Genomic DNA, 27,744 nt, shown 5'->3' on the forward strand with positions numbered 1-27,744 from the left:
ACCATAGATCTGGCGAGCGGATACCACCAGGTGTAGCTATGCATGAGAGAGATCGGACTAAGACTGCATTTACTACACCGTTTGGTCTGTATGAGTACGTGAGAATGCCTTTTGGTGTTTGTAACGGTCCAGCTACATTTCAGAGACTTATGCAAGTTACTATGAATGATCTCATTTTTCAGATACTCCTGGTCTACCTAGATGACATCTTGGTTTTTTCAGAGACATTTGAGCAGCATTTGGAGAGACTTGAGACTGTGTTTAAGAGACTGGCAGAGACGGGCCTTAAGGTGAAGTTGCAGAAGTTTGCTTTTCTACAACAGTCAGTAAAGTTTTTGGGTCATCAGGTGTCAGCAGAAGGTATAGGAACTGACCCCTCCAAGGTCTCTGCTGTTAAGAACTGGAAGGTCCCAACCACTGCCAAAGAGCTGCAGTCGTTCTTGGGTTTCTGTAGTTACTACAGGAGATTCATTCGAGGCTTCTCACAGATTGCCGGGCCACTGCATGACCTAGTCAACAAATGTTCAGGTGTGAAAAAAACAGGGAAAGTAGGTCACCAGTTTTGTAATATGTGGACACCAGAGTGTGACTCTTCCTTTGAGCAGTTAAAGGAAAAACTTACCTCTGCTCCCATTTTGGGTTTTGCCGATTTCACACAACCATTTGTAGTTGAGACAGATGCTAGTCAGCATGGATTAGGCGCTGTATTGTGTCAGCAGCAAGGTGACACCAGACGTGTCCTAGCATATGCTAGCCGCAGACTACGCCAGGCTGAGAAGAATGACCGAAATTATAGTAGCATGAAGTTGGAGTTGCTTGCCTTAAAATGGGCAGTTGCTGAAAAATTCAGGGGTTACTTGCTTGGTTCAAAGTTTGTTGTCCTGACTGATAACAATCCCCTCTGCCACCTCAAGACAGCCAAGTTAGGTGCTATAGAGCAGAGGTGGGTAGCGCAACTGTCTGTTTTTGATTTCGAGGTTAAGTACCGTCCTGGTTGCAGTAATGCCGCCGCAGATGCTCTCTCTAGGCAGGAGTTTGCAGGGGAGCCTGAAACAGACCCTGACTCGGATTTTGACGACTGTATCACTGTGTGTAACCTGATTGTGCGAGGAACAGTTCTGGATCCTGGTCTTGTCTCTAGAGGTCTGGAGTGTTACAAAGTGAGACAGATCCGTGCTGGGGAGTCGAGGTCTGGTGAGACAGGTACTAAACAGGGCAACACCCCCACACTGCCAGGTTATACCAGAGAGGAGCTGGTAGGTTTTCAGGCCGGTGACCCCACCCTAAAAGAGTTTAGGGCATTTTGGGATCGGGGGAGGAGGCCATGTCCCAGAGAGAGAGCAGCCCTGTCTAGTCAAGTGAAAAGATTGTTGAAACAATGGAGATGCATACAACAACGAGAAGGGTTGTTGTACAGGGTTATCACAGACCCACGTCATGGAGAAGTGTGGCAGTTACTCGTGCCTAGTTGTTTGAGGGACCAAGTTCTAGAAAATGTACATAACAACATGGGGCATCAGGGTATAGAGCGCACTGTAAACTTGCTAAGAGGGAGGTGTTTTTGGGTAGAGCTATGCGAGGATGTTGAAAGCTGGGTTAAAAACTGCGAGCGGTGCATTTTGACCAAGATGCCTCAGCCAAAAATCCATGCTCCAGTTCAGGCATTCCTGGCCTCCCGACCTCTAGAAGTGGTGGCTGTTGATTTTACAGTGTTGGAGGCAGCTTCAGATGGCCGTGAAAATGTCCTTGTTGTGACCGATGTGTTTACAAAGTTCACACAAGCGTATGCTACCAAAGACCAGAAGGCTGACACTACAGCTAAAGTTTTGCTCAGGGAGTGGTTCATGAAATATGGGGTCCCAGAGAGACTGCACTCAGACCAAGGTCGAAATTTCGAGAGTGAAATTATAGCAGAGCTGTGCAAACTCTATGGGGTTAAAAAGACACGGACAACTCCCTACAGGCCACAGGGAAACGGTCAGTGTGAAAGATACAATCGCACACTCCATGACTTGTTAAGGACACTCCCACCAGAGAAAAAAAGCGTTGGCCAGAGCATCTGTCTGAAGTAGTATATTGTGGAGTTAGAAAACAACGAGACAGGAGACGTGAGAGTAGACGTAGTCGAGGTAGTTTACTAACTCCAACTTTGCATGTCATACGTTCGACAACGACACTGAACTGTGTACCGGAAGCGGAAGTGCATTATCTGACCCCTCACCTCTTCCCTTAAAGGTACACTGCCCTCTTAGGTGAATGTCTCTAGTTATATAGATGTGGGTCACCACAATATGCCTATAATGTCACTCCTCATTCCACCACAGGGTACTCGCCTTATTATTTGCTTTTCGGGGTACAGCCACATCTCCCAGTAGATGCTTTATTAGGGCGTGAGTGTGTGTCAGACAGGAAACAGGATTGGTTGTCTGTTCATCAGGAGAGACTCCGACAGGCACATGAGAGAGCCAGAGAGTACTCAGAGCAGAAGGCAGCTGAGAGGATCTCACTGCAAAATGAGAAGGTGTATTGTCCTCCTGTGGACATTGGTCAGTTGGTTTTCCTACGTCACAGACCCCCAGGTAGACATAAGATTCAGGACACATGGACCTCAACAGTCTACAAGGTAGTTGACATCCAGGGTACCACACACACTGTTGAACCTTTTGAGGGAGGTCCCATTAAAAGAGTTCATATGTCAGAGTTGCGACCTTGTGCGAAACCAGTTCCCAAACCAAGAACTAGAACTAGGTTACAGACCACTACACAGCCTGTAGCTGAGGATGAGCCTGAGTCACCTGAGGCTGATTTTGTTATTGTTGAGGAAGTCATCCCTCGCCGGCTTGTGCAAGTACCTAACCTGCCTCTTGCAGCAGAAAGTGTTAGTTTACCTGTGACAGCACCCACAGATGAGAGTGACGGTGAAGGACCTGAGGAAGGTTATTCAGATATGAGAAATTGTGGCACAGAAACAGAATGTGTTAATGATGTGCATCCAGACGTTAGCCACAGTGACTTGCCCATTATTGAAAACAGGGACAGGCCCGCACTAACAGAGGATGCTGGTGGAGCAGGACGTAGAACCTATGCACCTAAACCTGCCATTAGGAAAAGCAAGCGGGAAATGGCTGGATCTCATTCAAACCCATTTCATCTGCCAAAGTCAGCCTGTAATGCAGTCTCAGTCAGCACAGACATGGTCTCTAAGGTTTTGACAAGCCTGGGTGCTGCTCTCTTTGAAAAGGCCTTGCAGGGAGTATTTGAGTCAGTTCATGTTTCGTAGTCACCGAGGACGTTGACTATATTTGCAGGGGAGTATGTAGCCAGGTGGTAAATCTGTTAAATATGTTAAATGATTTTCCACTTAAATTTAGTATAGTTTAACTGTTAATATATGTAATTGTTACACTGTCAAGCCATGTAAAATGTCATTTGATGTAGTTAAATTGTGAAGCAGATTGTGAGTGTATTTTTATAGTTTTGGTTGTCATTGCATGTTTTGACCAGTAAGTGGCAGTGTTGCGGACTTTTATTGCAACTCCGTGCAAGTTATCCAAGTGCATCTTGGGTATTCTTTCTTTTTTTCTTGTGTGGAGCACCTGAAGATTGCGGTGTAACGGTGCTCTGACTCCGTAGTAAGTAAAGGTAAATATCTTGTGAAATATACCTGTAACATTATTCCAAACAATATTGTATGTCGGTAATTTGACAAGATGGTTTGATTTAGACGCTACTGGAGTTGATGTTCGGTGATTTGGGCGCGAGCCGTCGACCACTGTTCGCCATTGCAGGCATGACAAGGTAATGTTGGCGTGAATAAAGCCACACCATGCCATTGTATTTGGGATGTAAAGGTTTTATATGCATTTTAATTCTGTTTAAAGGTAACTGACAGAGTGAGAAGTTGCGCGATCTTCAGGAAGTTCCACATGTCTTTGTTAAACCCTGTTTAACGTACATAGTCCACTGCCGTATTTTGCACCGTATGTTGTATGTTGTATTTATTTTCCTTTTAAAATCTTTTCTGTTAAACTTGCCACATCTGTGAACATTTATGAGCTGTTTGCTCGAAAGACACAGGAATTTATGCACTCAGTAAAACGATCTGCATTCGAAGGTTCAAACAATAAAATTAAAGCTACAAGAACCCCGGAAGTAATTGTGTCCTGTGTGGTATCTAATTCCACGGGTTACAATATCAAAACTATGTTCAAGAATCAGATCATTTATTAGTGAGGCATTGGTAAACAGTGATGATATTTATAAAACCAAATTTAATCGTCTTGTTGAAGTGATCAGTAGTAGGCAGAACTTTAGAGCGACCAATAAATGAAATATTCGTTGGAATTAGACATTTTGTATCATTAGTTGACAATTTTGAAGACCTACGCTTTCAACCATGTCTGGTGACACTTTTGATCACATTAGATGTTTGGTTCTATGGATTATTAGGTACTTCATTACACATTTCATCACTATCAGTGGTAGGTATGATTATTAAGATTATGGTGATTCACACATTTAGGAAAGGAGAGCTTGGAAGCAATACAGCAGGGTAGGGAGATGGTCTCAATGTTATAGACCAAGCTGTAAATCTGATAATATAAAAAAATTCCATGACTAAACACATTAACTAAACTAATTCAATCCACAGCCGCACTAGGTTTAAACCTAGTATAATAGAGTTATTTATGCCGTCGTAATATGTGGTATTATAATTATACAAAATCTGTGTATAGTTACTAAACTGTTGTTAACCTGACATGCTACGCCTCCAGAGTCAGTATGCGGAACATTTGCTCAATTCCTGTTCCCCCACGGTCACTTCCGTGGGTCCCCAGCCTTCCCATGCCACCCTGCATTCCGGAAAGGTTGATGCTAGATCCAATGGGGTGTAGGCACGGAAGTAGACATGATTGGTTGTTGGTTAGGGTTAGGGTTTAAACTCTTTTTGAATTTCCATTGTTAGCAAGCGTTAACGTTAGCTATCGTTACAGTACGATCTGGCAATGTTAAGGTCAGTTGTAAGCTAGCTAGCTAAATGTTTCAGTGCGCATCGTTTGTTTCAAGTCAGTGCGCTTCGAGGTTCCGCAGTCTGTTGTCAGACGCAACAGCCAATCATGGCTACTTCTGTGCCTACACCCCGTTGGATCTAGCACCACCCAGTTAGTACAGCTTGCACTAACCCACCCTCTGCACCCTCCCTCACCTCTCCACGTCCCACCCTATCCCACCTTGCTCCCCTCTCCCCCGACGAGGTTCTAAACCTCATCACATCCAGTCGCTCCACCACATGCTCCATTGACCTGGTCCCCTCCCCTCTTCTTCAGTCTATAGCACTTGAACTCCTTCCCCATCTAACCCACCTCATCAACATCTCCCTCAAGGCAGGATGCTTTCCATCTGCCTTCAAGACTGCTAGTCACCCCCCTTCTCAAGAAACTATCACTTAACCCCTCTGACGTCAAAAGCTACAGACCGGTTTCCCTTCTACCCTTTCTATCCAAAACTTTCGAACGTGCTGTCTTTCACCAACTTTCTTTGTACCTCCACCAGAACAACCTCCATGACCCCAACCAGTCTGGGTTCAGGGTGGGTCACTCGACAGAGATGGCCCTCCTTGCAGTGACAGAATCACTGCACTCTGCGAGAGCAAACTCTCTCTCCTCTGTCCTGATACTCCTGGACCTGTCAGCTGCGTTCGACACAGTGAACCACCAGATCCTCCTCTCTACCCTCGAGGGGCTGGGTGTCAAAGGCTCTGCACTCTCAATGTTTGCATCCTACCTGACGGGTCGCTCCTACCAGGTGACATGGAGGGGATCTGTGCCGCAGCCTCGCAGACTGACTATAGGCGTTCCACAGGGTTCAGTTCTGGGTCCTCTCCTTTTCTCCCTGTACACGACATCCCTGGGTTCTGTTATTCGCTCGTATGACTTCTCTTACCATTGTTATGCCGATGACACCCAGCTGATCTTGTCCTTTCCGTCCTCTGACACACAAGTAGAGACACACATTGCTGCGTGCTTGACTGACATCTCAGAGTGGATGGCGACACACCACCTGAAGCTCAATCTGGACAAAACAGAGTTGATGTTCCTCCCGGGTAAAGGTTGCCCGTACCGAGACCTGGCCATCACTATTGACAGCACTGTGGTGACGCCAACTCGGACTGTGAGGAATCTGGGTGTGATTCTGGACGACCAACTGTCATTCGCTGCAAACGTTGCATCAGTTGCTCGCTCCTGCAGATTTCTCCTCTATAACATCAGGAGTATTTGCCCATTGCTCACTGACGAGACGGCACAGGTGCTCATCCTGGCTCTGGTCATCTCCCGGCTGGATTATGGCAACTCCCTCCTTGCTGGTGCCCCGGCATCGGCCACCAGCCCTCTGGAGCTTGTTCAGAAAGCTGCAGTTCGTCTGGTGTTCAACCGCCCTAAGTTCTCCCACACAACTCCCCTTCTCACGTCCCTACACTGGCTCCCAGTAGCTGCTCGCGTCCAGTTTAAGACTCTGGTGCTAGCCTACAGGGCAGTAAAAGGAACAGCTCCTTCCTATCTCCGGGCTATGGTCAAGCCCTACACCCCCGCCCGAGCACTTCGCTCTGCTGCCTCGGGACGCCTGGTTGCCCTGTCGCTCAGAGGTCCCTGCTGCCGTTAGACCCAGTCAAGGCTCTTTTCTGTCTTGGCCCCACAGTGGTGGAATGAACTCCCCACTGATGTCAGGACAGCGGAGTCGCTGCCCATCTTTCGGCGCAGGTTGAAAACTCACCTCTTTAAGAACTACTACCCTGTTATTTGTTCTTAGCACTTATTGTATTCACTCATTAAAAAAAATCTTTCTTGCACTTTTACTTTATCACTGGTTTTGCTCTTAGATGCTTGTTTAGATGCACTTATGACCTCTGATGACAAGTAGTTCTCCTGATTTCCTACATTAAATGCACTTATTGTAAGTCGCTTTGGATAAAAGCATGCATCGGCTAAATGACTGTAATGTAACCGGAGCGAGTTGTAACATAGGGATTCGAACCGGCGATCCCCATGTTGGTAGGCAACGGAATAGACCGGACGCCCTGGTGAGGTGGAACTTCAGGTTGGTGTGTACATTTTTCTCATTGAATTGAAGGCGGTGCACTGATAATATTGTGGCTATATTTTATTGAATTTGTTGAAGTTGTGCAAGTGACTGGTGTACACTACGTCAACTGCGGAAACTTGTGCTTGCTGCCATGCGTAGCGTTTGGTTGCATGCGTGTGTCTATCCACGGCTAATCTCGCAAAGTACTCAACCTATCAGTCTCTTTTATTGTGCATAGTTATGGCTGTATGATCAAGAACTTTTCATGGCTGCGGTGATTAAAACCCTTTGGAAAATGTTTGTCCTCGCTATCGCTGCTCCCTCTCTTAATTCACTCTCGAGCTCACTCGACGAATGCTGCGCGCTGTCGCTGCACACGTGCGCAGAGTTGGTTTAGCTCGAGCAGTGACTGCCCATTCGGGTATGAGTGTTCAAAGTAAAAGAGACCATCCATCCATCCAAAAGAGGTATCGATCGTATTTCGCAAATCAGCAAATAATTCACGGCTGATCTCAGCACAAGAGAACTGGAGAAACACTGGGTGAGCCAAAAATGATTGGCTTTATTCACCTCGACGCCATGTTTGTTTAACTAATATCTTGAGGGGGATTAGACGGGGAAGTTCCGCAGACTCCAATGTTAAAACGCCGCCATAAAAATACAAGCTCAAGAGTAGGATTAATCACAGACACAGCTGGAAATCACCTCAGTAGCTACAATAAAACATATCCCATGGCTGAGCCGTTTTCTTGCCGTTTTGATTTTTTATTGCTTTAGAATGCATGAAAGTCATTCGACTACATTCATTGTATATCATGAAAACTGTGACAGTTAAACACATATGAAATCTTTTAATAAGGGCCTTTCCTGGTAAGCAAAAAAGGGGTGGTTTGTCGCCAAGTCGGCGCACAGGAGAAGGGGAGATACGCCAGGCAAAGATCTGCACTCTACTGGGTGCTCTTCTAGTCTTTTATTTTTGTGCCATGTGGTGTGCGTGTGCAATCTGGTTGCTGAGTGATATAAAGGAAGATCTGATGGTGTTGCTGCAATAGCTGCCATAGTGCACAGTTGGTATGTGTTGTGGTTGTTGGAAGATCAGCTGTCTTGTTGGTGTTGATCCATCCATCCATTATCTGTCCATCCATCCATCCATTATCCAAACCGCTTATCCTGCTGCCAGGGTCGCGGGGATGCTGGAGCCTATCCCAGCAGTCATAGGGTGGCAGGCGGAGAGACACCGTGGACAGGCTGCCAGGCCATCACAGGGCCGACACACACATTCAGTGGTGCATAGAGTATTGATAGTGTATTTTTTATGTGGCTGTGTTGGCTGTATCTGCACCCATATCAACCGATCAATCGACCAAGTTGCATTTTTCTAGCTGCAACAGCCACTCAAAGCGCATTACAATTAATTCACACACACACACACACACACACACACACACACACACACACACACACACCATTATTGCCGCCTTGCCACAAGATGGCGATAATCGCCTTCTTGTGGCAAGACGGCAACAATGCACATGACATGATATTTTAGAATCAGCTGAAACTACACAACTCTGCCTTGCCACCTCCACAATCAAAACTAGAATTATGAAGAAAGACGTGTGTGTGTGTATGTGTGCATATGAGAAGTGTGTGTGTGTGTGTGGGGGGGGGGGGGGGATACAGCTCATTACTGAAGACCCTGACTGAAGCCACATGGTACACTACTGTGTCTAACATAATCCTAGCAGAAGGAAGCTGCTCTAACTCACGGACACGTCTCTCTAGTAGAGACAACCTATCTGTAACTGTCGAACAGTCACCACACACCGTTGCTTTAACGAACGAGGCTGCTTTGACGGCAAATGCAATAATGCTACCTGCTATGAACTGCTACGCTAAGCTCAAAGCTAGTAAACAGACTAGGAACAACAGCCTGCCCACTAACACAGGAGTTTTAAGTAATAACTCATAACAAAAGTTATGAGTGAGCTGATTAAATGTTATGTTGTTATCGTCAATCGGTTCGGACTTCTGACCTTGACTAAAAATCAGATGTGGACCTTTGAGTAATAAATTTGAGAACCTTTGTCTTACACTGATTGCACTTAACATGACACGCACTCTTCTTTTCAGCTTGTTTCCTGTTTCTCAGGGGTCGCCACAGTGGATTTCATTGTTTCCATCGGTACCATGTGAGGGCACATCACCAATGGCAGCTGTTGTTAACCTGGGCCTCGACCGATCCGGTATGGCCTTGTCTATCCACATACTGATTTTGCAAAATTTTATGTCGGACGCCTTTCCTGACACAACCACTAACCCTATGGACAGGGGCACAGGTAAAGCGCTGGATGCCATCCCAGTATTCATGGACTTGTGCCTATACTTGTCGTCATACTTAACATGAAAAGCACTATTGGCTATTATGTGATTACTCTTTAGTGTTCTATAATGCCTCTTGGCTGACACTGAAATCTATCTGCTATTGCTGACAGTGTCTGCTAAATGAGAAAATGTAAATGTGGCAATTTTACTGATTTTGAGAAAACCTCAGACATTCTAAATTACTGGATTCAGTGTTTTTTATTCGGTTGCATTATTTTGTTGTCTAGAACAATATAGTCAAACCTTTTCCCTAAAACTGTGTGACAGCACACAGCTTGTGATGTGTAGGGTTGAGGGTGAAGCCCACTGCTGGAGTCAGATCAAGTTCATCCTCTGTCATCCCAGGTGGAGGAGTGAAACGAAAGTACTGCAGGAGGGAGGTGAAGAAGAGAAAGAGCTCCATCCTGGCCAGGCTCTCCCCCAGACATGCCCTGCGACCTTAGAGAAGAAGCTTTATGAACATTTAAAATGCACTTGGATGGATTTAGAAAAGATTTTGTCAGAGTCCAGTCAAATAGGAACTAATGTACTGTACCAGCAGAGAAGGGCATGAATGCATCTCTTCTCACAAATTTTCCATTCTCATCTAAGAAATGTGCCGGGTTGAATGAGTGAGGGCTCTCCCATTCACTTTCATCATTAAGGACAGACATCAGCAAAGGATAGACAGGTGTCCCCTGCCATTACAAATAGAAGAGGTTTATTAAGTACAAAGACTAGTCAACATATGGAAGACATTCTGACATGGCAAAAAATATAAGGACATATATATTTCTAAAAGCAACGTTCATTCAATTTCAACATTATCATTTTTCTCAAATACATTATTCAGCGTTTAATGTATTAGGTTCACAATGTCTGACCTTCTTGATAAAGTAACCCTGGAAGGTGACATCTTGGCTGGTGATGTGAGGAACAGCGATGGGGAGGACATTAGCCAGTCTCTGAGTCTCATGAATGACGGCATCAGTAAAGGGCAGGTTCTTCCTGTCCTCTACCCCAACCTGACGACTTCCTATTACCCTGCTCAGCTCCTCCTGGACCTGGTCTTTTGACACAATTCAGAAATGCAATACAGAAGACTGAGAAACATCAGCTGCATTTTCCTCTACAATATAACATTTTTAAAAAAAAAGAAAGAAAAAAAGAAAGAAAATGCAGGCACTCTGATGGCCGAGCGGAATAAACCGCCGTTCTTGCAGTTTGCTCGTCATGTGGCTGGGAGGTTCGTATCCCAGACTCGCCATAACCGGTCACGGCCAGAGCGTCCACGGGATAAGGCATTCATTAGGCCACCCTTACCCGAGGGATAGTGGGTGTAGATCGGAGTAGTGTTCGGGCACTCGTCGTTCTCCAGCGACCCCTCTGGCCCATCCGGGCGCCTGCAGCCAAGCAACCGATAGCATTCTCCCTACGTCTCCTTCAAGGCCTGAAAGTAATGCAATCCATTGCAAGGCTTCAGCGTGTAAAATAGCGAGAGCAGTCGACACGAGTTTGAAGGAAGCTGGTGTTACGATCTCCTTCCTGTGGAAACGTGAGCCAGGGGAGTTATTCGACAAGAGTTCCGGCCATATGCCATTGGGTTAATCGGGTGGGATAAGAGGAAATCTAGAAATAAATTTATATAAAAATGCAAATGCAGTCCAAAATTAGCCTGAAAACAATCAGTTCCATTTACATGAAGCTACTGAGGTTAGAAGTTGAAACTATAAAGCTATAATAGGCTACTGCTGAAAATTTTAAGGTGGCGCAGTGGTTAGCGCATTTGCCTCACAGCAAGAAGGTCCTGGGTTCAAGCCCCTGGGTAGTCCAACCTTGGGGGTCATTCTGGGTCGTCCTCTTTGTGGAGTTTGCATGTTCTCCCCGTGTCTGCGTGGGTTTCCTCCGAAGACTCCGGTTTCCTCCCACAGTCGGAAGACATGTAGGTCAGGTGAATTGACCCTTCGCTAAGCCCCGCCCTAGAACAGCCACTGTCCAATCCTACCTTAGTAACCGTTACTAAGAAGCGGAGGCCTGGCAAGCTATTGAGGAAATGCTGAAGCTGTGCGCTTACGGTACCTGCAAATCAGACAGCAGATATCCTAAAATTTGGAGGGTGGGGTCGTATTTTGGGCTTTTCCTAAGCCTAAAACACAAGAGGAAAAATGTCGACTGTGGATCAAACAGTGTGGAAGACCTCACTCACAGCTGAATCCATCGAGGATAAACAAAAACACATTTGTTTGCTCCAAGGTAAGCTTGCTAACGTTAGCTAGCCTAGCTAGCTCGGTTAGCTATCTAGTACTAACAATGCTCGTTACATTTTAGTCCGGTTCCACCAAACCTTATACCTAACTTTGTATGTTATGAGTTATGTTATCATCTCAGTGCCCCAAACTCTTCCATCATCTCAATCAGCAACATCTTTTCAAATGTAGAGAAGTTGCTAGCTAAATGTCAGTTGCTAATTAAATGTCTGCTTAAAATACAACTTAAAATACAGCTACCAATATTGTCTTACCCTGCTGTAGACGAGCATTGTTGTTCATTTATCAACTTGTCCTTAACGTGAATAGTTAAGACGTGGGGTGCCTGGGTCTTATACTGGGACCTGTAGGCTTTAGCCTCGATTTTAATTTCCCCTTCATTCACACGCTGACAAATTACATCATGAATGTAGCTTTCAAATGCATATTGCAAGCCTTTCTGTCTACTTCTCTCTGATATCGCCTTGCTTTTCCAGAAATTGGATGTCAATTCACCTGGAATATCTGTCACTGACATGAGAGTAAACGCCATGTTTAAATTTCGCGGACGGACGATAGCTTGCCAGGCGTAGCAACAGTAACCAAGGGGGCGGGGCTTAGCGAAGGGTCAATTGGCCATCCTAAATTGTCCCTACGTATGAATGTGTATGTGTGTGTGTGTGTGTGTGTGTGTGTGTGTGTGTGTGTGTGTGTGTGTGTGAGCCCTATGATGGCCTGGTAGCCTGTCCAGGGTGTCTCCCCACCTGCCAACCAATGACTGCTGGAATAGGATCCAGCATCCCCACAACCCTGAGAGCAGGATAAGTGCTTCAGATAATGGATGGATGGATGGCTAAAAAATGGGCAAAGGGCTGAGAGAGGTGGATGTGTAAGGCAGGAGCATGGGCAGGAGTAGTTGTGGAGATCTGCAAGGTGGGCGAAATGGCGACTGCTCACCCAGCCGGGGCACGAGCCCAGCCCAACCTACCTAGTTGTCAAGTGCTACTTCTACAGCCGTCAAAAGCACAAGTCCGGACCATTGCGCCAAAACTGAAAGTGATGAAATAATATAACTATAGCAAACTGCAAATTGAGAGAACTTCAAAAGGTTGGTAGAAAATGTAAGAAAGGTGCAAGGTTAGTGAGTAAACCCCTGTATATATTTGAAAGTATGCAGGGTTTCACAGACTCATTCTCAAGGGTGGGGCTGAGTGAGGTTGGTTGCCCACCTCTGATTACAGGGCGTTAACATTCTTTTCTCTTTTTTTTCATTACATGGATAAGTCCCAACCAGTCGACTCTACGTCAGTATTGGCCTTGCAAGGGTCAGGGCTGGTTTAAAACAGTAGATGGCATGTTGAGCCATTTTCAAACCATGAAATACTGATTTTATAGATTTGGTAAGAAATATCAATATTAACACCAGCATTGATGTGTTTCATGACCGTACAATCATACCATTCAGTTTACAGCTCAAAAAACACGTTTAAGTGTTTAGTACCTCTTTAAACAGTGAAACTGTACATGAAGTTGTGTAATCAAACTTGACGAGTTGAACAAAATGGCCACAAGTGGCTGGATAGAAAGGGCAATGGGGGTGCCGCGCGACTTCATTGCTTGCAGTGGCCAGTGTGACTCTGCCATTACAAAAAGCGATAAATTCTCAAGGTTTCATCGCCACATCACCGTCGACCTCTTGACCACGCAATTTGTGGGTGTTTCCGTGTCTTGCTGACAGGTTAACTACCGAACACAGTGGCAAGCGAAGAATTCCCCCTACTCAACTGCCTGTGGGCGTTTCCCAGTTTTACTGACTAGTTCATTCAATCATTCATCATCAGCCGCTTCTCCGGGATCGAGTCGCAGTGGCAGCAAGCTAACTAGGGCACTCCAGATGTCCCTCTCCCCAGCAATGCCCTCCAGCTCCTCCTGGGGGATCCCAAGACGTTCCCAGGCCAAATTAGACATGTAGTCCCTACAGCAAGTTCTGAGTCTACCCTGGGGTCTCCTCCCAGTTGACTGTGCCCAGTAAACCTCCAAAGGAAGGAGCCCAGGAGGCATCCTAATCAGATGCCCAAACCACCTCAACTGGCTCCTTTCCGAGCTCCCTCCGGATGTCCGAGCTCCTCACCCTATCTCTACGGCTGAGTCTAGACACCCTACGGAGGAAACTCATTTCAGCCGCTTGTATGCGCAATCTCATCCTTTCAGTCACTACCCAAAGCTCATGACCATAGGTGGGGGTTGGAACACAAATTGACTGGTAAATTGAGAGCTTTGCCTTCCGGCTCAGCTCCTTCTTCACCACAATGGCTTCACCTTAACTGAATACTTAACTACCGAAAAAGTTATGTTGTATTTATGTTGTGTTCAGGACCAGACCATTATTCCTCCTCCACCAAACTTTACTGTTGGCACTATGCATTCGGGTAGGTTGCGTTCTCCTGGCCTCCACCAAACCCAGATTGATCTGTCAGACTGCCAGATAGTGAAGAGTGATTTATAATTCCAGAGAACACATTTCCAGTCATGGGCGGTGTGATTTACACCACTGCAACTGATGCTTGGCATTGCACATGATAATCTTAGGCTTATGTGCAGCTGTTCAACAATGGAAACCCATTTCATGAAACTCCCGACAACAGTTGTGCTGACGTTGCTTCCACAGGCAATTTGGAACTCGGTCGTGAGTTTGGCAACTGAAGTAGTTTTTACGCACTATGTTTCAACACTCGGCGGTCCCGTTCTGTGAGCTTGTGTGGTCGTCCACTATGTGGCTGAGCTGTTTTTGCTTCTTATCAACGTCACAACAACAGACTTACTGTTGACCAGGGCAGATCTAGCAGGGCAGAAATTTGACCAACTGACTTGTTGGAAAGGTGGCGTCCTATGATAGAGACATGTTATAAGTCACTGAGCGCTTCAGTATGACCCATTTCCAGCAGGTAAGAACTTTTAAGTCTTCAAATGTCCACTGGACAAACTGAACAGACTTTTTTACCGACTTTAATTGAACATTTTAACAAAAGTCTTGTCGAGCACTTGATCGGTACAGCCATGTGTGGACTACAACGTAGACGCCAAAGGGGTAAGCAAGCCGCAGCGCTAGTTAAACTGCGACAGTGGGGATGTAGACCCGCGCTCCTGTCAATCAACCTGGCGAATGTCTGCTCTCTTGCCAATAAGATGGACGAACTGCTACTCCTAAACAGAAAAAACACAAGACTTTTCCAGATTTGCTGCCCCATGCCTCACTGAAACCTGGCTTAGTGAGCATATCACAGACAGTACACTTCATCTGCCACAGTTCCAACTGCTCTTGGCGGACCGTGATACGGCGCTATGGGGGAAAAAACGAGGTGGCGGCATATGCTTCTAAATAAACGAAGGTTGGTGTACGGATGTGTTGAAAAAAATCATGCAGCCCTCACTTAGAAACCTTTTTCATACACCATGGGAATTTTCATTTATTCTGGTCGATGTCTACATCCCACCCCAGGCCTGTGTTAAAGAGGAGTTAATACGCCTGGCTGATAAATTTACAAAAAAGGAGTGCAACTATCCAGACTCTCTACCCATTATTCTTGGGGAGTTTAACAGAGCAAACCTCAGCCATGAACTGCCAAAATACAGACAGCATGTTAAATGTCCCACCAGAGACATAAATACTCTTGATCACTAATAAACAATATTAAAGCACGCCTATTGCTCTGTCCCCCGTGCAGCCCTGGGCCTCTCTGATCACTGTCTGATTCATCTTATTCCAACCTACAGGCAGAAACTAAAATCTGCAAATCCTGAAGGTGAAACTGTGAGGACATGGACCAATGAGTCAAACTGGAGCTCCAGGCCTGCCTCAAATGCACTGACTGGAGTGTTTTTGAGGCTGCATCTACAGACCTGGACGAACTAACTGACATTGTGAAATCCTACATTAGCTTTTGTGAAGACATACGTGTGCCCACCAAAACCTTCTGTACCTTTAAAAACAATAAGCCCTGGTTCTCAGCTAAACTCAGGCAGCTTCGTCAGGCCAAACAGGAAGCCTAAATGAGTGGCGATAGGATCCGGTGTAACAAAGCCAGAAATACACTCACAAATGAGATCAGAGTGGCAAAAAGGTACTACTCTGAAAAGTTGGAAAACAGGTTTTCTGCCAATGATCCCTCATCAGTCTGGAGCAGTTTGAAAGACATCACAGACTACAGGAGACCATCCTCCCACACTGCAGGGAACCATCAACTGGCTGACGACCTAAATGGGTTTTACTGCAGGTTTGAAAAGCAAACTTTCACACCCCTCCCCCTCTATGATCACAATACACAACCAACTGCAGTCCCTGCCAACCACTCCCCCCTCCCCACCAAAACTCCGCCCGCACTCAAAACCTGTGTCGAGGACATGCGCCAGCTCTTCCAGAGACAGAAGACCAGGGAGGTACCAGGCGTAGATGGCATGTCACCCTGCCGTCTTAAAGGCTGTGCTGACCAGCTGGCCCCCGTTTTCACACTGATTTTCAAAAGATCACTGGAGCTGTGTCAAGTCCCCTCCTGCTTCAAGAGCTCCACTATCATCCCGGACCCCAAGAAACCCTGTTTCACAGGATTAAATGACTACAGGCCAATTGCCCTAATGTCTGTGGACATGAAATTCTTTGAGAGAATGGTGTTGGCCCACTTGAAGGAAATCATACGCCCGCTGCTTGACCCCCTACAGTTTGCCTACCAAGCAAGCAGGTCAGTAGATGATGCAGTCAACATGAGATTGCACTACATCTTCTAACACCTCGACTCCCCAGGGACATAGGCATGGGGTTTGTGGACTTCCGCTCAGTGTTCAACACCATCGTCGCAGATATCCTCCACTCCAAATTCACTCAGTTCACTGTACCAGCCCCCATCTGCCAGGGGATTAAAAACTTCCTGACAGACAAGAGGCAGCTGGTCAGGCTGGGGAAAAATCACATCCAGCACCCAGACAATCAGCACTTGCACCCCCCCAGGGATATGTGCTCTCCCCTCTACTCTTCTCCCTCTACATAGATGACTGCGCCTCAGGTGACCTGTCTGTTAAACTCCTGAAGTTTGTGGATGACACAACCATTATTGGCCTTATCCGAGATGGTGATGAGTCTGCATATAGATGGGAGGTTGATCAGCTGGCCCTCTGGTGTGGCCATAACAACCTGGAGCTGAACACGCTCAAAACAATGGAGATGACAGTGGACTTCAGGAGGAGCCCCCCAACACTGCCCCCCCACCCACCATACTCAACAGTACGGTGTCTATGGTGAAAACCTAAAGATTTCTGGGTTCCACAATCTCCGAGGATCTAAGGTGGGCATCCAACATTGACAAAATCGTCAAAAAGGCCCAGCAGAGGATAGTATCTCCGCCAGCTCAAAAAATTCAACCTGCCTAAGGAACTGTTGATTCAGTTCTACACTGCAATAATTCAGTTTTTCCTCTGCACATCCATCACTGTCTGGTTCGGATCGGCCACCAAACAGGACAAAGACAGACTACAATGGACAGTTAGGTCTTCAGAGAAAATCACTGGTGCCAACCTGCCCTCCATTCAGGACATATACACCTCCAGACTCAGGAAATGGGCAGGAAACATCACTGCAGATCCATCACACTCTGGTCAAAACCTGTTCCAGCTTCTCCCATCTGGCAGGTGCATAAAGCCAAAACAACCAGATATTAAAAAAGTTTCTTTCCGCGGGCTGTCATTCAAATTAACGCTTAACACTGTCAATAAATCCAACCATTTTGTATATACTGGACTGTACATTGTTCATACTGGTACACTCGGTCATGTCCATCTACCTCAGGCATATATGCAAGTAACCTGCTAACATTTATTTCAGCATCTCTGATATATTCTCTGCACCATTGTACCTTATCACCTCTTATTTCCCCTGTCTCTAGTCAATCCTTGCGTATATATCTGAAGTAGGGGTGGGAATCAGAGTAACTCACGATACGATACTCTCATGATACGTTGCCCATGATAACGATAGTATCATGATACAGCGATACTCGATACATTGCAAGACAATCATCAACAATACATCACGATATCTGTGTAACTGAAGAAGAAAGAATACCCCTAAAAAGGCAAAAAGCAGGAATTGTGTATTCACTGCATTGTGGTGTCAGTTTCACAGAATCTGACAAATGAGATGAAACAATTTACAACAAAGTGCATAGAATATTAGCTTAGTGCCTCTTTAACACACACACACACACACACACACACACACACACACACACACTCTGACTGCGACTTGTCCATGTCCATGTGTGCCATCAGTAAAATAGTCATAAACTGGTAAAAGGCCTGACTGCCTTTTACCAGCACAAAAGAATGTAATTTGGATTTGTGAATGCCCACTGTCTACCAGTCACTGACCTCTCCGCATGTCACTGGCTGTATGGCCGCAGGTCCTTGCAAATAAACCCAGTGATAGACTTAGTAATACTGGTAGCCCTCGGGGATGTAAAAGGAAGCTTTGCTTTAAACATCGTATTTATTGCAGGCTGACTTCCAGTTGTGGTCACGTTAGCCGTTTTCTCCACGACGAGATCAGGATGATGACAAATAAGGTAGCTATGCATGTTCGTGGTGTTGCCCGTGTACTTAACTTTCATGAGACAGTTCTGGCATATCGTGTAGTCTGTATCAATTTTGTTTGTTCCATCAGTATTGTAAAAGCTGAAGTGGGCCCAGACTTGCTAGCCTGCTGTCCACGCTGTCGGCCATTTTCCACCTGTCCGTTTCTTCTTCTTCTTCACCACAAGTTTATCCTCATTCATTTGATAAGTGCCACCACAAGGAGTCATAGTGACTCAACCATAGTAACTCTGGTAAGTCATATTGGCGGGGGAATCTGTTTAGAGTGCCTGCATATTTTAATAAGAAATATCGATATTTGACGCCAGCGTATCGATAATGTGTCACAAGAGTAAGTAATACAATATATTCCCGTATCGATATTTTGTCCCACCCCTAATCTGAAGATTGTTGTGTTGCTGTGTTGTTATTCTATGTTAAGTACACTGAGAGAGCCATGAAACCAGAGTCAAATTCCATGTTTGTGCAAACCTACATGGCCAATAAACATGATTCTGATTCTGATTATACTTCCAATGTTTGTCAATAGCATGGCTGTGTGCTTGATTTTATACATCTACCAGCAATGGATGTGGCTGAAATAATCAATTCCACTCATTAGACGGGCTGCATCCACATACTTTTGGCCATATAGTGTATATCTAAAACTGTCTGCTCTCAGGCAGGAGTTGTACAATATAATGTATCTCAGTTAAGTGTTATTTACTTTGGTAGTTACTTTTCTCTGCCTCTCCATTTCAGGCTCTCATTGTGACAATAGCAAGTACAAAAAAAATGTTAAGCCTCAGGTGAATGTTCTAGCTTTCAGTTTTTGAAATCTTTTTTTTTTACAATCTGTTTATTGAGTTTTGCAATTTTTTTTAAACAATACAACCAAACAATCAAACATATGCATTCCCTCCCTCTTCCCTTATCTCCCGCCATTCCATCTCCAGGGCAGAGAAACAGCAAAAAAATAAAAATGAAAAATTGTCGTACTGGTGACAATCATAACAAAGACAGAAAATCATACAAAGTCATGCCATTACAGTAACAACAGGGTTCCTGCAGTACATGCATGGACACCTAAAGAAAAAAAAAAAGAAAAAAAAACAACACAAAAAAAACAACAACACAAAACAAACAACAACACTGTGTGTGCATGTGTGTGTATGTATGCAGAACACTCTATCTAACCTTCTGTGGCTTTAGCTATCCTCATCCTCTGGATCAACTACTAAGGTCTTTATATATAGTCCAGAAAAGGTGACCATGTTTTTTCAAAGTTTCTCATTGAATTTTTCAGGGAAAATATAATCTTCTCTAATTTGATATGGATCAAAGATGATACACATCTTTGATCCATCTATTGTGGGTAGGTGGCAATACATGTTTCCATTTCAACAGTATTAGACGTCTAGCTAAAAGAGAGGCGAAAGACATAATTTTATTGAGATACAGCGGAGTGTTAGTCCTAGGGGGAATGCCAAACAGGGCCGTAAGAGGATCAGGTGGAACGTCCACACCAGATATATCTCCAAAGGATTTAAAAATGTCTGTCCAAAATTCAAATAAGCGAGGGCCGGTCGAAAACATGTGAAGCAGGTCTGCAGGTGATTGTCCACAACGGTATATGCATCACTTAAACCAGGAAATATCCTTGCTAGTCTAACATTAGTACAATGAATGCGATGCAAGATCTTACATTGTATTAGACTATGTCTAGCACATATTGAGGCGGTGTGAACTAGCCCCAGCACAGTGTCCCAAGTCCCATCCGTCAGCTCCACACCCAAATCCTGCTCCCAAGCAACTTTAAGAAGGTTATGCGTCTCGGACTTAATGGGATCTATTTCAGTATATATAGTTGTAATTAGGCTCTTTACATTGGGGTTCAACGAGAGAATGGAATCAATTTCAGAATGAGTAGGATGGTTTGGAAATTCTGGCAATTGCTTTTGTAAGAAATGTCTAACCTGGAAATAGTGAAATAGATGAGACCTACGCAAGTTGAATCTTTCAGACGGGTCTGAAAATTATGAGAAAGTCCCTTTGCTGTACAGATCTTTGACAGTTTTGATTCCCTTGTCAACCCAGGTTTGGAAGGTGAGATCAATACACGATGGTTTAAACAAGTTGTTATGACATATTGGGGAATGAGAGGATGGTCTGTTAAAACCAAAGTGCCTCCTGAATTGCGTCCAAATCTTGACAGTGTGCATAACGGTGGGCATAGAGCTGACAACAGAGACAAGCAGTAAGCCTGAACATATTAAAGAATAAAGAGACTGCTGGGAAGAGAACACCTCCATTTTTGCCCAAAGAGGAGTGTTCTCTAGGTTGGGCCAGTAGAGAAGTTTCTGAATATTACATGCCCAATAGTAATTAAGAAAATTCAGAACTTGGTGTATGAGTTATGTCAAGCAATCGCCCTGTGTTGAAGAACGTTTTCGAAATTTTTAAACCAGAAAATCAGTTTTGTTTGCTTATTGATGTGTATTCAAATAAGCAGCTGATTGATGAACAATTGACTGTTTATGTCAAGGAATCGCCCTGTGCTGAAGAACGTTTTCGAAATTTTTAAACCAGAAAATCAGTTTTGTTTGCTTATTGATGTGTATTCAAATAAGCAGCTGATTGATGAACAATTGACTGTGATTACAGTTACTCCTTGTAAATATAATAGTAAATATATAATATAAACCTTTCTTGCAAACAATGTTTGATTTTTTTTTTACTCATACATGGAGAGAAATTGTATTCAGACACATTTTAGAGCATCTCTCCTCCCTTCTCTGTTACAAATGGGTTCCAGGACCATTTCATGTTCTTCCATCTTTTGAAATGTACATCTTTCTAATGACATGACTTAAATTCCTTACCCTGTATATGTGGATATTTGGCCATTAGCAGCAGACCCCATCTCAATGTAGTTCCTGTTGTATCAGTGCCAGCAGCAAAAAGGTTGTTAACTGTGAATATGAGGTTCTCCTCATGGTAGTGAGAGTCCAGGACTCCTGAATTCTAAATGGAAGTAAACACATATTGTTGTCAACAGACAAAGTATGACCCATTGTTTTACTTTTAGTATTAGAGACAATAAAGGAAGTTGTCATACCTCCTCTTTTTGTTTACGGATCAGAAAGGAATCCACAATTCCCCTGCACATGTAGGGATTCAGTGTCTCTTTCAGATGCCTGATTAAACCCCTAATTTCTCTTGTATTCATTTTGATATTTTTCATCATCATCCTCCAGCTCTTTACCCAATTGCCCAGCCAGGGAAAAACATTGTACAGCTGTTGCACAAAAGTAAAGATAACAAAAGCTCATGATCAATAATAAAACAAACACAACACTATCATGATGTAAATTACTGTAATATCTACTTTTGAGATTCTTATTATCAACATATTATATCACAATCATACTGCAGAGTCCATGTGTTAAAATTCCTTGAATAAAAAAAGCAGATAAAAGTACAGTGCAACAGAAATGTTTCTCTTCAAGTAGTTATACCAATGATAATAGAAAAGTTTTTGCTCGAAATAATAAATTATGTCAATTTCAATATCAATCCTCCAATGGAATCTCAGTGTAAGAAGAAATTCATATTTTTCTTTCACTTAATCAAGTCAGTTTGCAAGCATTAAGCTTACCTGGATTGCTGGTGTGCCCGTTATACGAATTGTCTCACTGGCCCTGTCCACCATGGCTTGGAATTGCGGGTCATTGTACTCAAATCTGCTACCATATACGATGGATGAAATAATATTGGAAGAAGCATAATTCACTGGACGTTTTGTGTCAAATGCTTTGCCTGTTAAAAGAAGCAATGATGATGAATAAATGCATAAAGAATTACAGCATGCACAAACAAAAGACTGTGTTGAATTCCAACACCCCATACCCTCATATTTCTCAAATTCTTGGATCAGATATTGGCATTCTTGTATGATTTTCTCCTCAGCTGCCTTCTTGCCCATCCCAAAGTCTCTCAGGTTAGTCAGGGCAAAACGTCTCATTTCTTTCCATGAATCTCCATTGGCAAATAGAATTCCTGTTAAATTCAATGCCCATGTAAAAATAATTATTAATGTTAATATTTTTTTATTTATTGATGTTGTGTTTACACATTTCTTCATCACTCCTCCTTATATGGTCTTGAATACAAGTGATTTTTTTTTTTTTATACCATGTCCTTGACTGATGTCCATAGCAGCTGGGGTCAATTGTCTCTCCCCAAATTCTTCTGCTTGGTTGATTAGTGCCTGCTTGACTGTTGTGTATCCTGCTAGGACCACCACTTTCTTCGGTCCAAAGTACACAGTGAATACAGATCCATATTTCTTTGAGAACTGTTAGAATCAGATAAGCAACAATGTACACAATCAGTATAGAGTAGGGCTATATATATTTCACAAATGATTTAAATATAAAAGTTAGAATAAAACAATGCACATGGGTTCTATGAACATTACATGTTAAATACAACATTTTGAAGAGATGTCCATCTTGCCATACACAATTAAAGGGTTAATCTAACAAATGTAATTTCTCCTAGGCTATGAACTATATTATACATGACAGAAAACCCTCAAAAAATGAAAACTGGCTAGAACAACACAAAGCATATGATGGTAAACAATAATCTTTTATCACATCCTTTGTAAATATCTACCAGCTTAAAACAGCATGCTGGTAATAATAGTATAATAGTAAGTGTAATCTTTTCTCAACAAAGGTCTGTTTCATGATATAGTGCAACATTTTGCATTGTCCATCGAACACAGACATGCCCAGCACATCAAAAATTAAACTTACCTTGCAAAGGGTATTATAGGGCTTGTGGAGATCCAGCTGCAGGATGTTACCAAGCAGGGGCAGTGGCCTGGGTCCTGGAGGCTCTTTCCCACATTCTTGATTGTGGGAAGAAAAGAAGTAAACAAGCAGCAGGACCAGAGCTGTCCCCAACATGGTGGTGGGACTAGGGGAGAAGAAAAAGACAAAATCCTTTGCAGACATTCTTCTCTTACTTTATTCCTCTGGTTGAACTTAAGTAATGACTGGAGAATTTTGTTGGTGCTCACAGGCTCATCACCATGGCACATCACATGCCACAATAAAGACCTGTACACATCCTGTGGGAATTATGCTGTGAGCAACAGTGCAAACACAGACTCAAAGGTGGGGCATAGTACAGCTTGTCTTGAAAGGCTTTAAAGAAAGAAAAACAACATCAAATGTATATGGAATGTGTTGAATAGTATTAGAAACGGATCTAGAAGCCCAAGCTGCCCTCAATATGTTACAGATTATAATAAGACTATAAATAACATTCAATTCAATGTATTGTCATTAAGAACAATATGTAGATACATTATGTTACATTATACATTTTACCATTGCACCTGTATTTGTATTCAGCAGACCGTAAATATCTGAAGAAAAATACAGACAACCCTATAATATTGAACATGATTGATGTTTGGTTCGATGCTTGTAAGTATTTGAATATAAATATGTCCCGGTCACGCTTCAGTCCTATTTGGGATAATGCCAATTTCAAACCAGGGCAAAATGATAGCAGATTTAAATTATGGGCTGAAAAGGGGTTAAGGAAAGTGCAAGACATGTACAGGGAGGAGGATGAAGTATTCATGTCCTTTGAGGAAATATCTACCAAGTATGACATTCCAAGGAATCATTTTTTCAAATATCTTCAGCTAAGGAGTTTTATATCATCCTGTCAAAGCCATTCATTACACATTCCTACCACTTCTATATTAGAAGTTGCAGTCACAAAACACTGTTATGATAAAGGTTTAATTTCAACTATGTATGACTTATTTGTATCTGGATCTGATGAATCATCAGAGACAAAACTGAGATTATGGGAGGGAGATATAGAGGGGGAAATATCTTTAGAAGAATGGAGTGAGGCATGTAAAGAGGCCCAGAGACAGACAGTTAGCAGCAACCTAAAGCTTCTACAGTATAAATGGCTGATGCGTACATATATAACTCCTGTTAAATTGCACAAGTTTAATGACAATATTCCTGATACCTGTATGAAGTGTAGTGAGGCAAGGGGGATGCTGTTTCACTGTATATGGGAATGTGTGGAAGTCAAAACCTTCTGGCAAGATCTTCTTGATATGATTGATCAAATTTTGTCAAAGAAATTACCATTGAGTCCAAAGCTTTTTATTCTTGGTTTATATCCTACCATCCCACATTTACATGAGTTCAGAATTATAGATACGTATATATTACAAGCAAAATGTGTAATTGCTCTTAATTGGAAAAGTGTTGATGGACCAAGAATTGGTATGTGGGTTAAAGAAAAGGCTTCAAACACGTCAATGGAAAAGATAATGTATATTGTTAGATGTAAACAAAGTGTTTTTGATAAAATCTGGGGATTGTTTCTGTACTTCTTAAGACATAATACTAATGTTGGTAACTTGCTTCAGCAAGAACAACTTCTGGGGGAGTAGAACAACTCTATCTGATTGTTTATATGCGTAAAAGCAACTGAAAAAAAACCCACACCCTCTAATCAGTCTGTGAAAGAATTTTTTTTTACTTTAATTTGTATTTTTATTATCTTCTTTAACCCTGCTTTGAATTGTATTACTTGTTATAGGGACGGGGTTATGGGGGGGGGGTAGGGTGAAAATGTTTGCTGTACTGTGCTATTACTTGTTTTGATGTAATTTGCAAACAAAATTCCATAAATATATTGCTTGAAAAAAACAAGTCTTTTATGGCTGGGAGCTGGGTACCAGTGATTTGCTGGGGCGCCCTGACGACCCGCTGCAGAGCTTTCTGGTCTACTGATGTGCAGTTGCTGTATCACACTGAGATGCAGCTGGTCAGGATGCTCTCTATGGTGCAGTGGTAAAAGTTGGTGAGAATTTTGGGGGATAGACGGGTGCTCCTCAGCCACCTCAGGAAATGCAGGCGTTGTTGGGCCTTTTTCACAAGGGCCTGGGTGTTTGATGTCCAGGAAAGGCCCTCGCTGATGTGGACTCTAAGGAATTTAAAGCTGGAGACACGCTCCACTTCCACCCCATTGACGTGTATAGGGGAGTGGCTTCAGCTTCTAGACCCCCTGAAGTCCATAATCAGCTCCTTCGTCTTCTGCACATTGAGAACAAGATTGTTGGTAGTACACTATGATGTAAGGTGCTGAATCTCGTCCCTGTAGGCCGTCTTGTCATTGTTGATGATATGGCCAATGACTGTGGTGTCATCTGCAAACTATTACATTTGAAGGGTGAGTTGGCAGGCAGTCATGGGTAAAGAGGAAGAAAAGGGGGGGGCTCAGAACACAGCCTTGAGGAGCAGCTGTGCTGAGGTTCAGGATGGAGGAGGTGTGGTCACTGGCAAAAAAAAATCAATGACACACAAACAATCACAGAGGGGAGTGATCGTGATTATGGGGACAGAAATCCAAGTTCCATTTTTCTTAGAGCGGTAGAAGAGAAGGAAATCGTGGATATTGTAAACATGTGCAAGAACAAAAAAAAACTACTGACCGGAATGATATTAATATGACAATAGCTAAGAAAGTCATCGAAAGTATTGCAAAACAACTAACCCACATCTATAACATGTCCTTTCGGTCTGGTAAAGTTCCAAGCAAAATGACTGTCACAATTCACCAAAATATTGGAAAAACCCATTTGCTGCTAGACTAGACAAATTCGTTGAGAAGCACCATCTGCTGACTGATAGCCAGTATGGGTTTTGACCAAACAGATCGACATCTCTGGCGCTCATTGAATTAATTGAAGAAATACGTAACTAATTGCATTGACCAAAATCATGTTTTCTCCGAGAATATTTATAGATCTAAAAAAAAAAACCTTTTGACACTATTGCTCACAAAAGGTTAATAGACAAAGTGGAAGATATGGTATCAGAGGGGTAGTACAGACTTGGCTAGTATGTAAGTAACAGGCAGCAGTTTGTAAAGACAGGCGAACATAAATTATGCATGGATATGATTTATGTTCGAGTTGACTGATCACTGCCAGCTGTTTTCAGCTTCTGCCTTCGTGAAATCGACTTTTATTTTCTTACTATTTCTTCTCTCTATTCTGCCCTAACCTCTTCATTGTGTTCTGATTTAGCTATTTTATGTGCTTAGTTTACTTATCGCTAGATTCTCTAGTTTTTTTCTTATATGAATCTTGTGTTTAGTAGGCAGCTTATCATTCCTAGTTTGTTACTAGCTTTGAGCTCATCCTAGCTTAGCAATTAGCTCTATTACATTTGCCGTCAAAGCAGCCTCATTAAAACGATGGTTTGTGGTGACTGTTCCGTAGTTACAGATGGTTTGTCTCTACTAGAGAGACGTGTCCGTGAGTTAGAGCAGTTGCTTTCGGCTAGGATTATGTTAGATGTGACGGGCACTCCAAATAGACTTAGCCCCGGGCCTGACAGCAGACCTGCTATTGTTAGCACTAGCTCAGCTTTGTCGGCAGATGCGGCGGAGTTTGTCTCTGTTTACCGGCGTGGGAAGGCTCGCAAGAGCAAGCCATTGGTCGTGTAGCCTGGTCTGCAGTCACCTCTCCCGACTGCAAACCAGTTTTCACCACTCACCAGCCCTGTTGGTAGTAGTACAGGCCAACGTGCTTCTCCCCCTCCTGTCGACAGACTAAAGCAACGCACGCTAGTAATAGGAGACTCCATGACCCGCAATGTTAGATTAGCTTCACCAGCCTTGATTCACCGTTTACCCGGGGCCAGAGTCTCTGACATAGAGGATAATCTTAGGGTGCTGCATCACGGAGGGTGAGTCAGGGAACCCAGGCACACAGCACCACCAATTTCAGCAGCATTGTTATTGAACTGCTGGCTGGCTCGTTGTTGTAATGAGCAGGGATTCGGCTTTGTTGGTAACTGGCCTTCTTTCTGGGGCCGCCCTTACCTGCTGAAAGCGGACGGCATTCACCCTACTGGGGACGGCGCCGCTCTTTTGTCTAGCAATATAGATAGCTGTTTACGTTTAGTTTGACACTAAGGACTTATCATTCAGCAGGTTGCAGGTGATTAGAGAGCCTGCTAGGTTTAAATCTAGTGCAGATGTGGAGTCAAGTAGTTTAATTAATATGATTAGTCAGGGAATTTCCCATAGTGTAGATTAGTCTTATAGCTTGGTCTATAACACTGAGACTGTCTCCATACCCTGCTGTATTGTGCCCAAGCTCTCCTCTCCTAAATGTGTGAATCACAATAATCTAGTAATTATTCCTACCACTGGTAGTGGTGAAATGTGCAACAAAGTACCTAATAATCTACAGACCCAAACAGCTAATGGTATCAAGAATGTGACCACATATCGTCCAAAGTGTTGGTTGCCAAAACTGTCAACAAGGTGTCTAAATCCAATTAATCTTTCACCGATTGGTAGCTCTAAAGTGCTG

At 43.5% G+C, this 27,744-nt stretch overlaps 1 protein-coding gene across 1 annotated transcript; it reads right to left on the reverse strand.

The window, feature by feature from the left end:
- Window positions 1-9,715: 9,715 nt before the first annotated feature.
- On the reverse strand, window positions 9,716-23,332 carry LOC130119173 (cytochrome P450 2K1-like). Its single transcript, XM_056287599.1, has 9 exons — window positions 23,132-23,332; window positions 22,503-22,665; window positions 22,218-22,367; window positions 21,967-22,127; window positions 21,427-21,606; window positions 21,191-21,332; window positions 10,329-10,513; window positions 10,001-10,142; window positions 9,716-9,903 (listed from the first exon to the last, which is right to left on the reverse strand). Exons 1-9 carry the CDS (start codon window positions 23,330-23,332, stop codon window positions 9,716-9,718), a joined length of 1,512 nt encoding a protein of 503 aa, XP_056143574.1.
- Between the last annotated feature and the right edge of the window lie 4,412 nt (window positions 23,333-27,744).

This window comes from Lampris incognitus, chromosome 10, assembly GCF_029633865.1.
Source record: "Lampris incognitus isolate fLamInc1 chromosome 10, fLamInc1.hap2, whole genome shotgun sequence".
Classification (NCBI taxonomy): domain Eukaryota; kingdom Metazoa; phylum Chordata; class Actinopteri; order Lampriformes; family Lampridae; genus Lampris; species Lampris incognitus.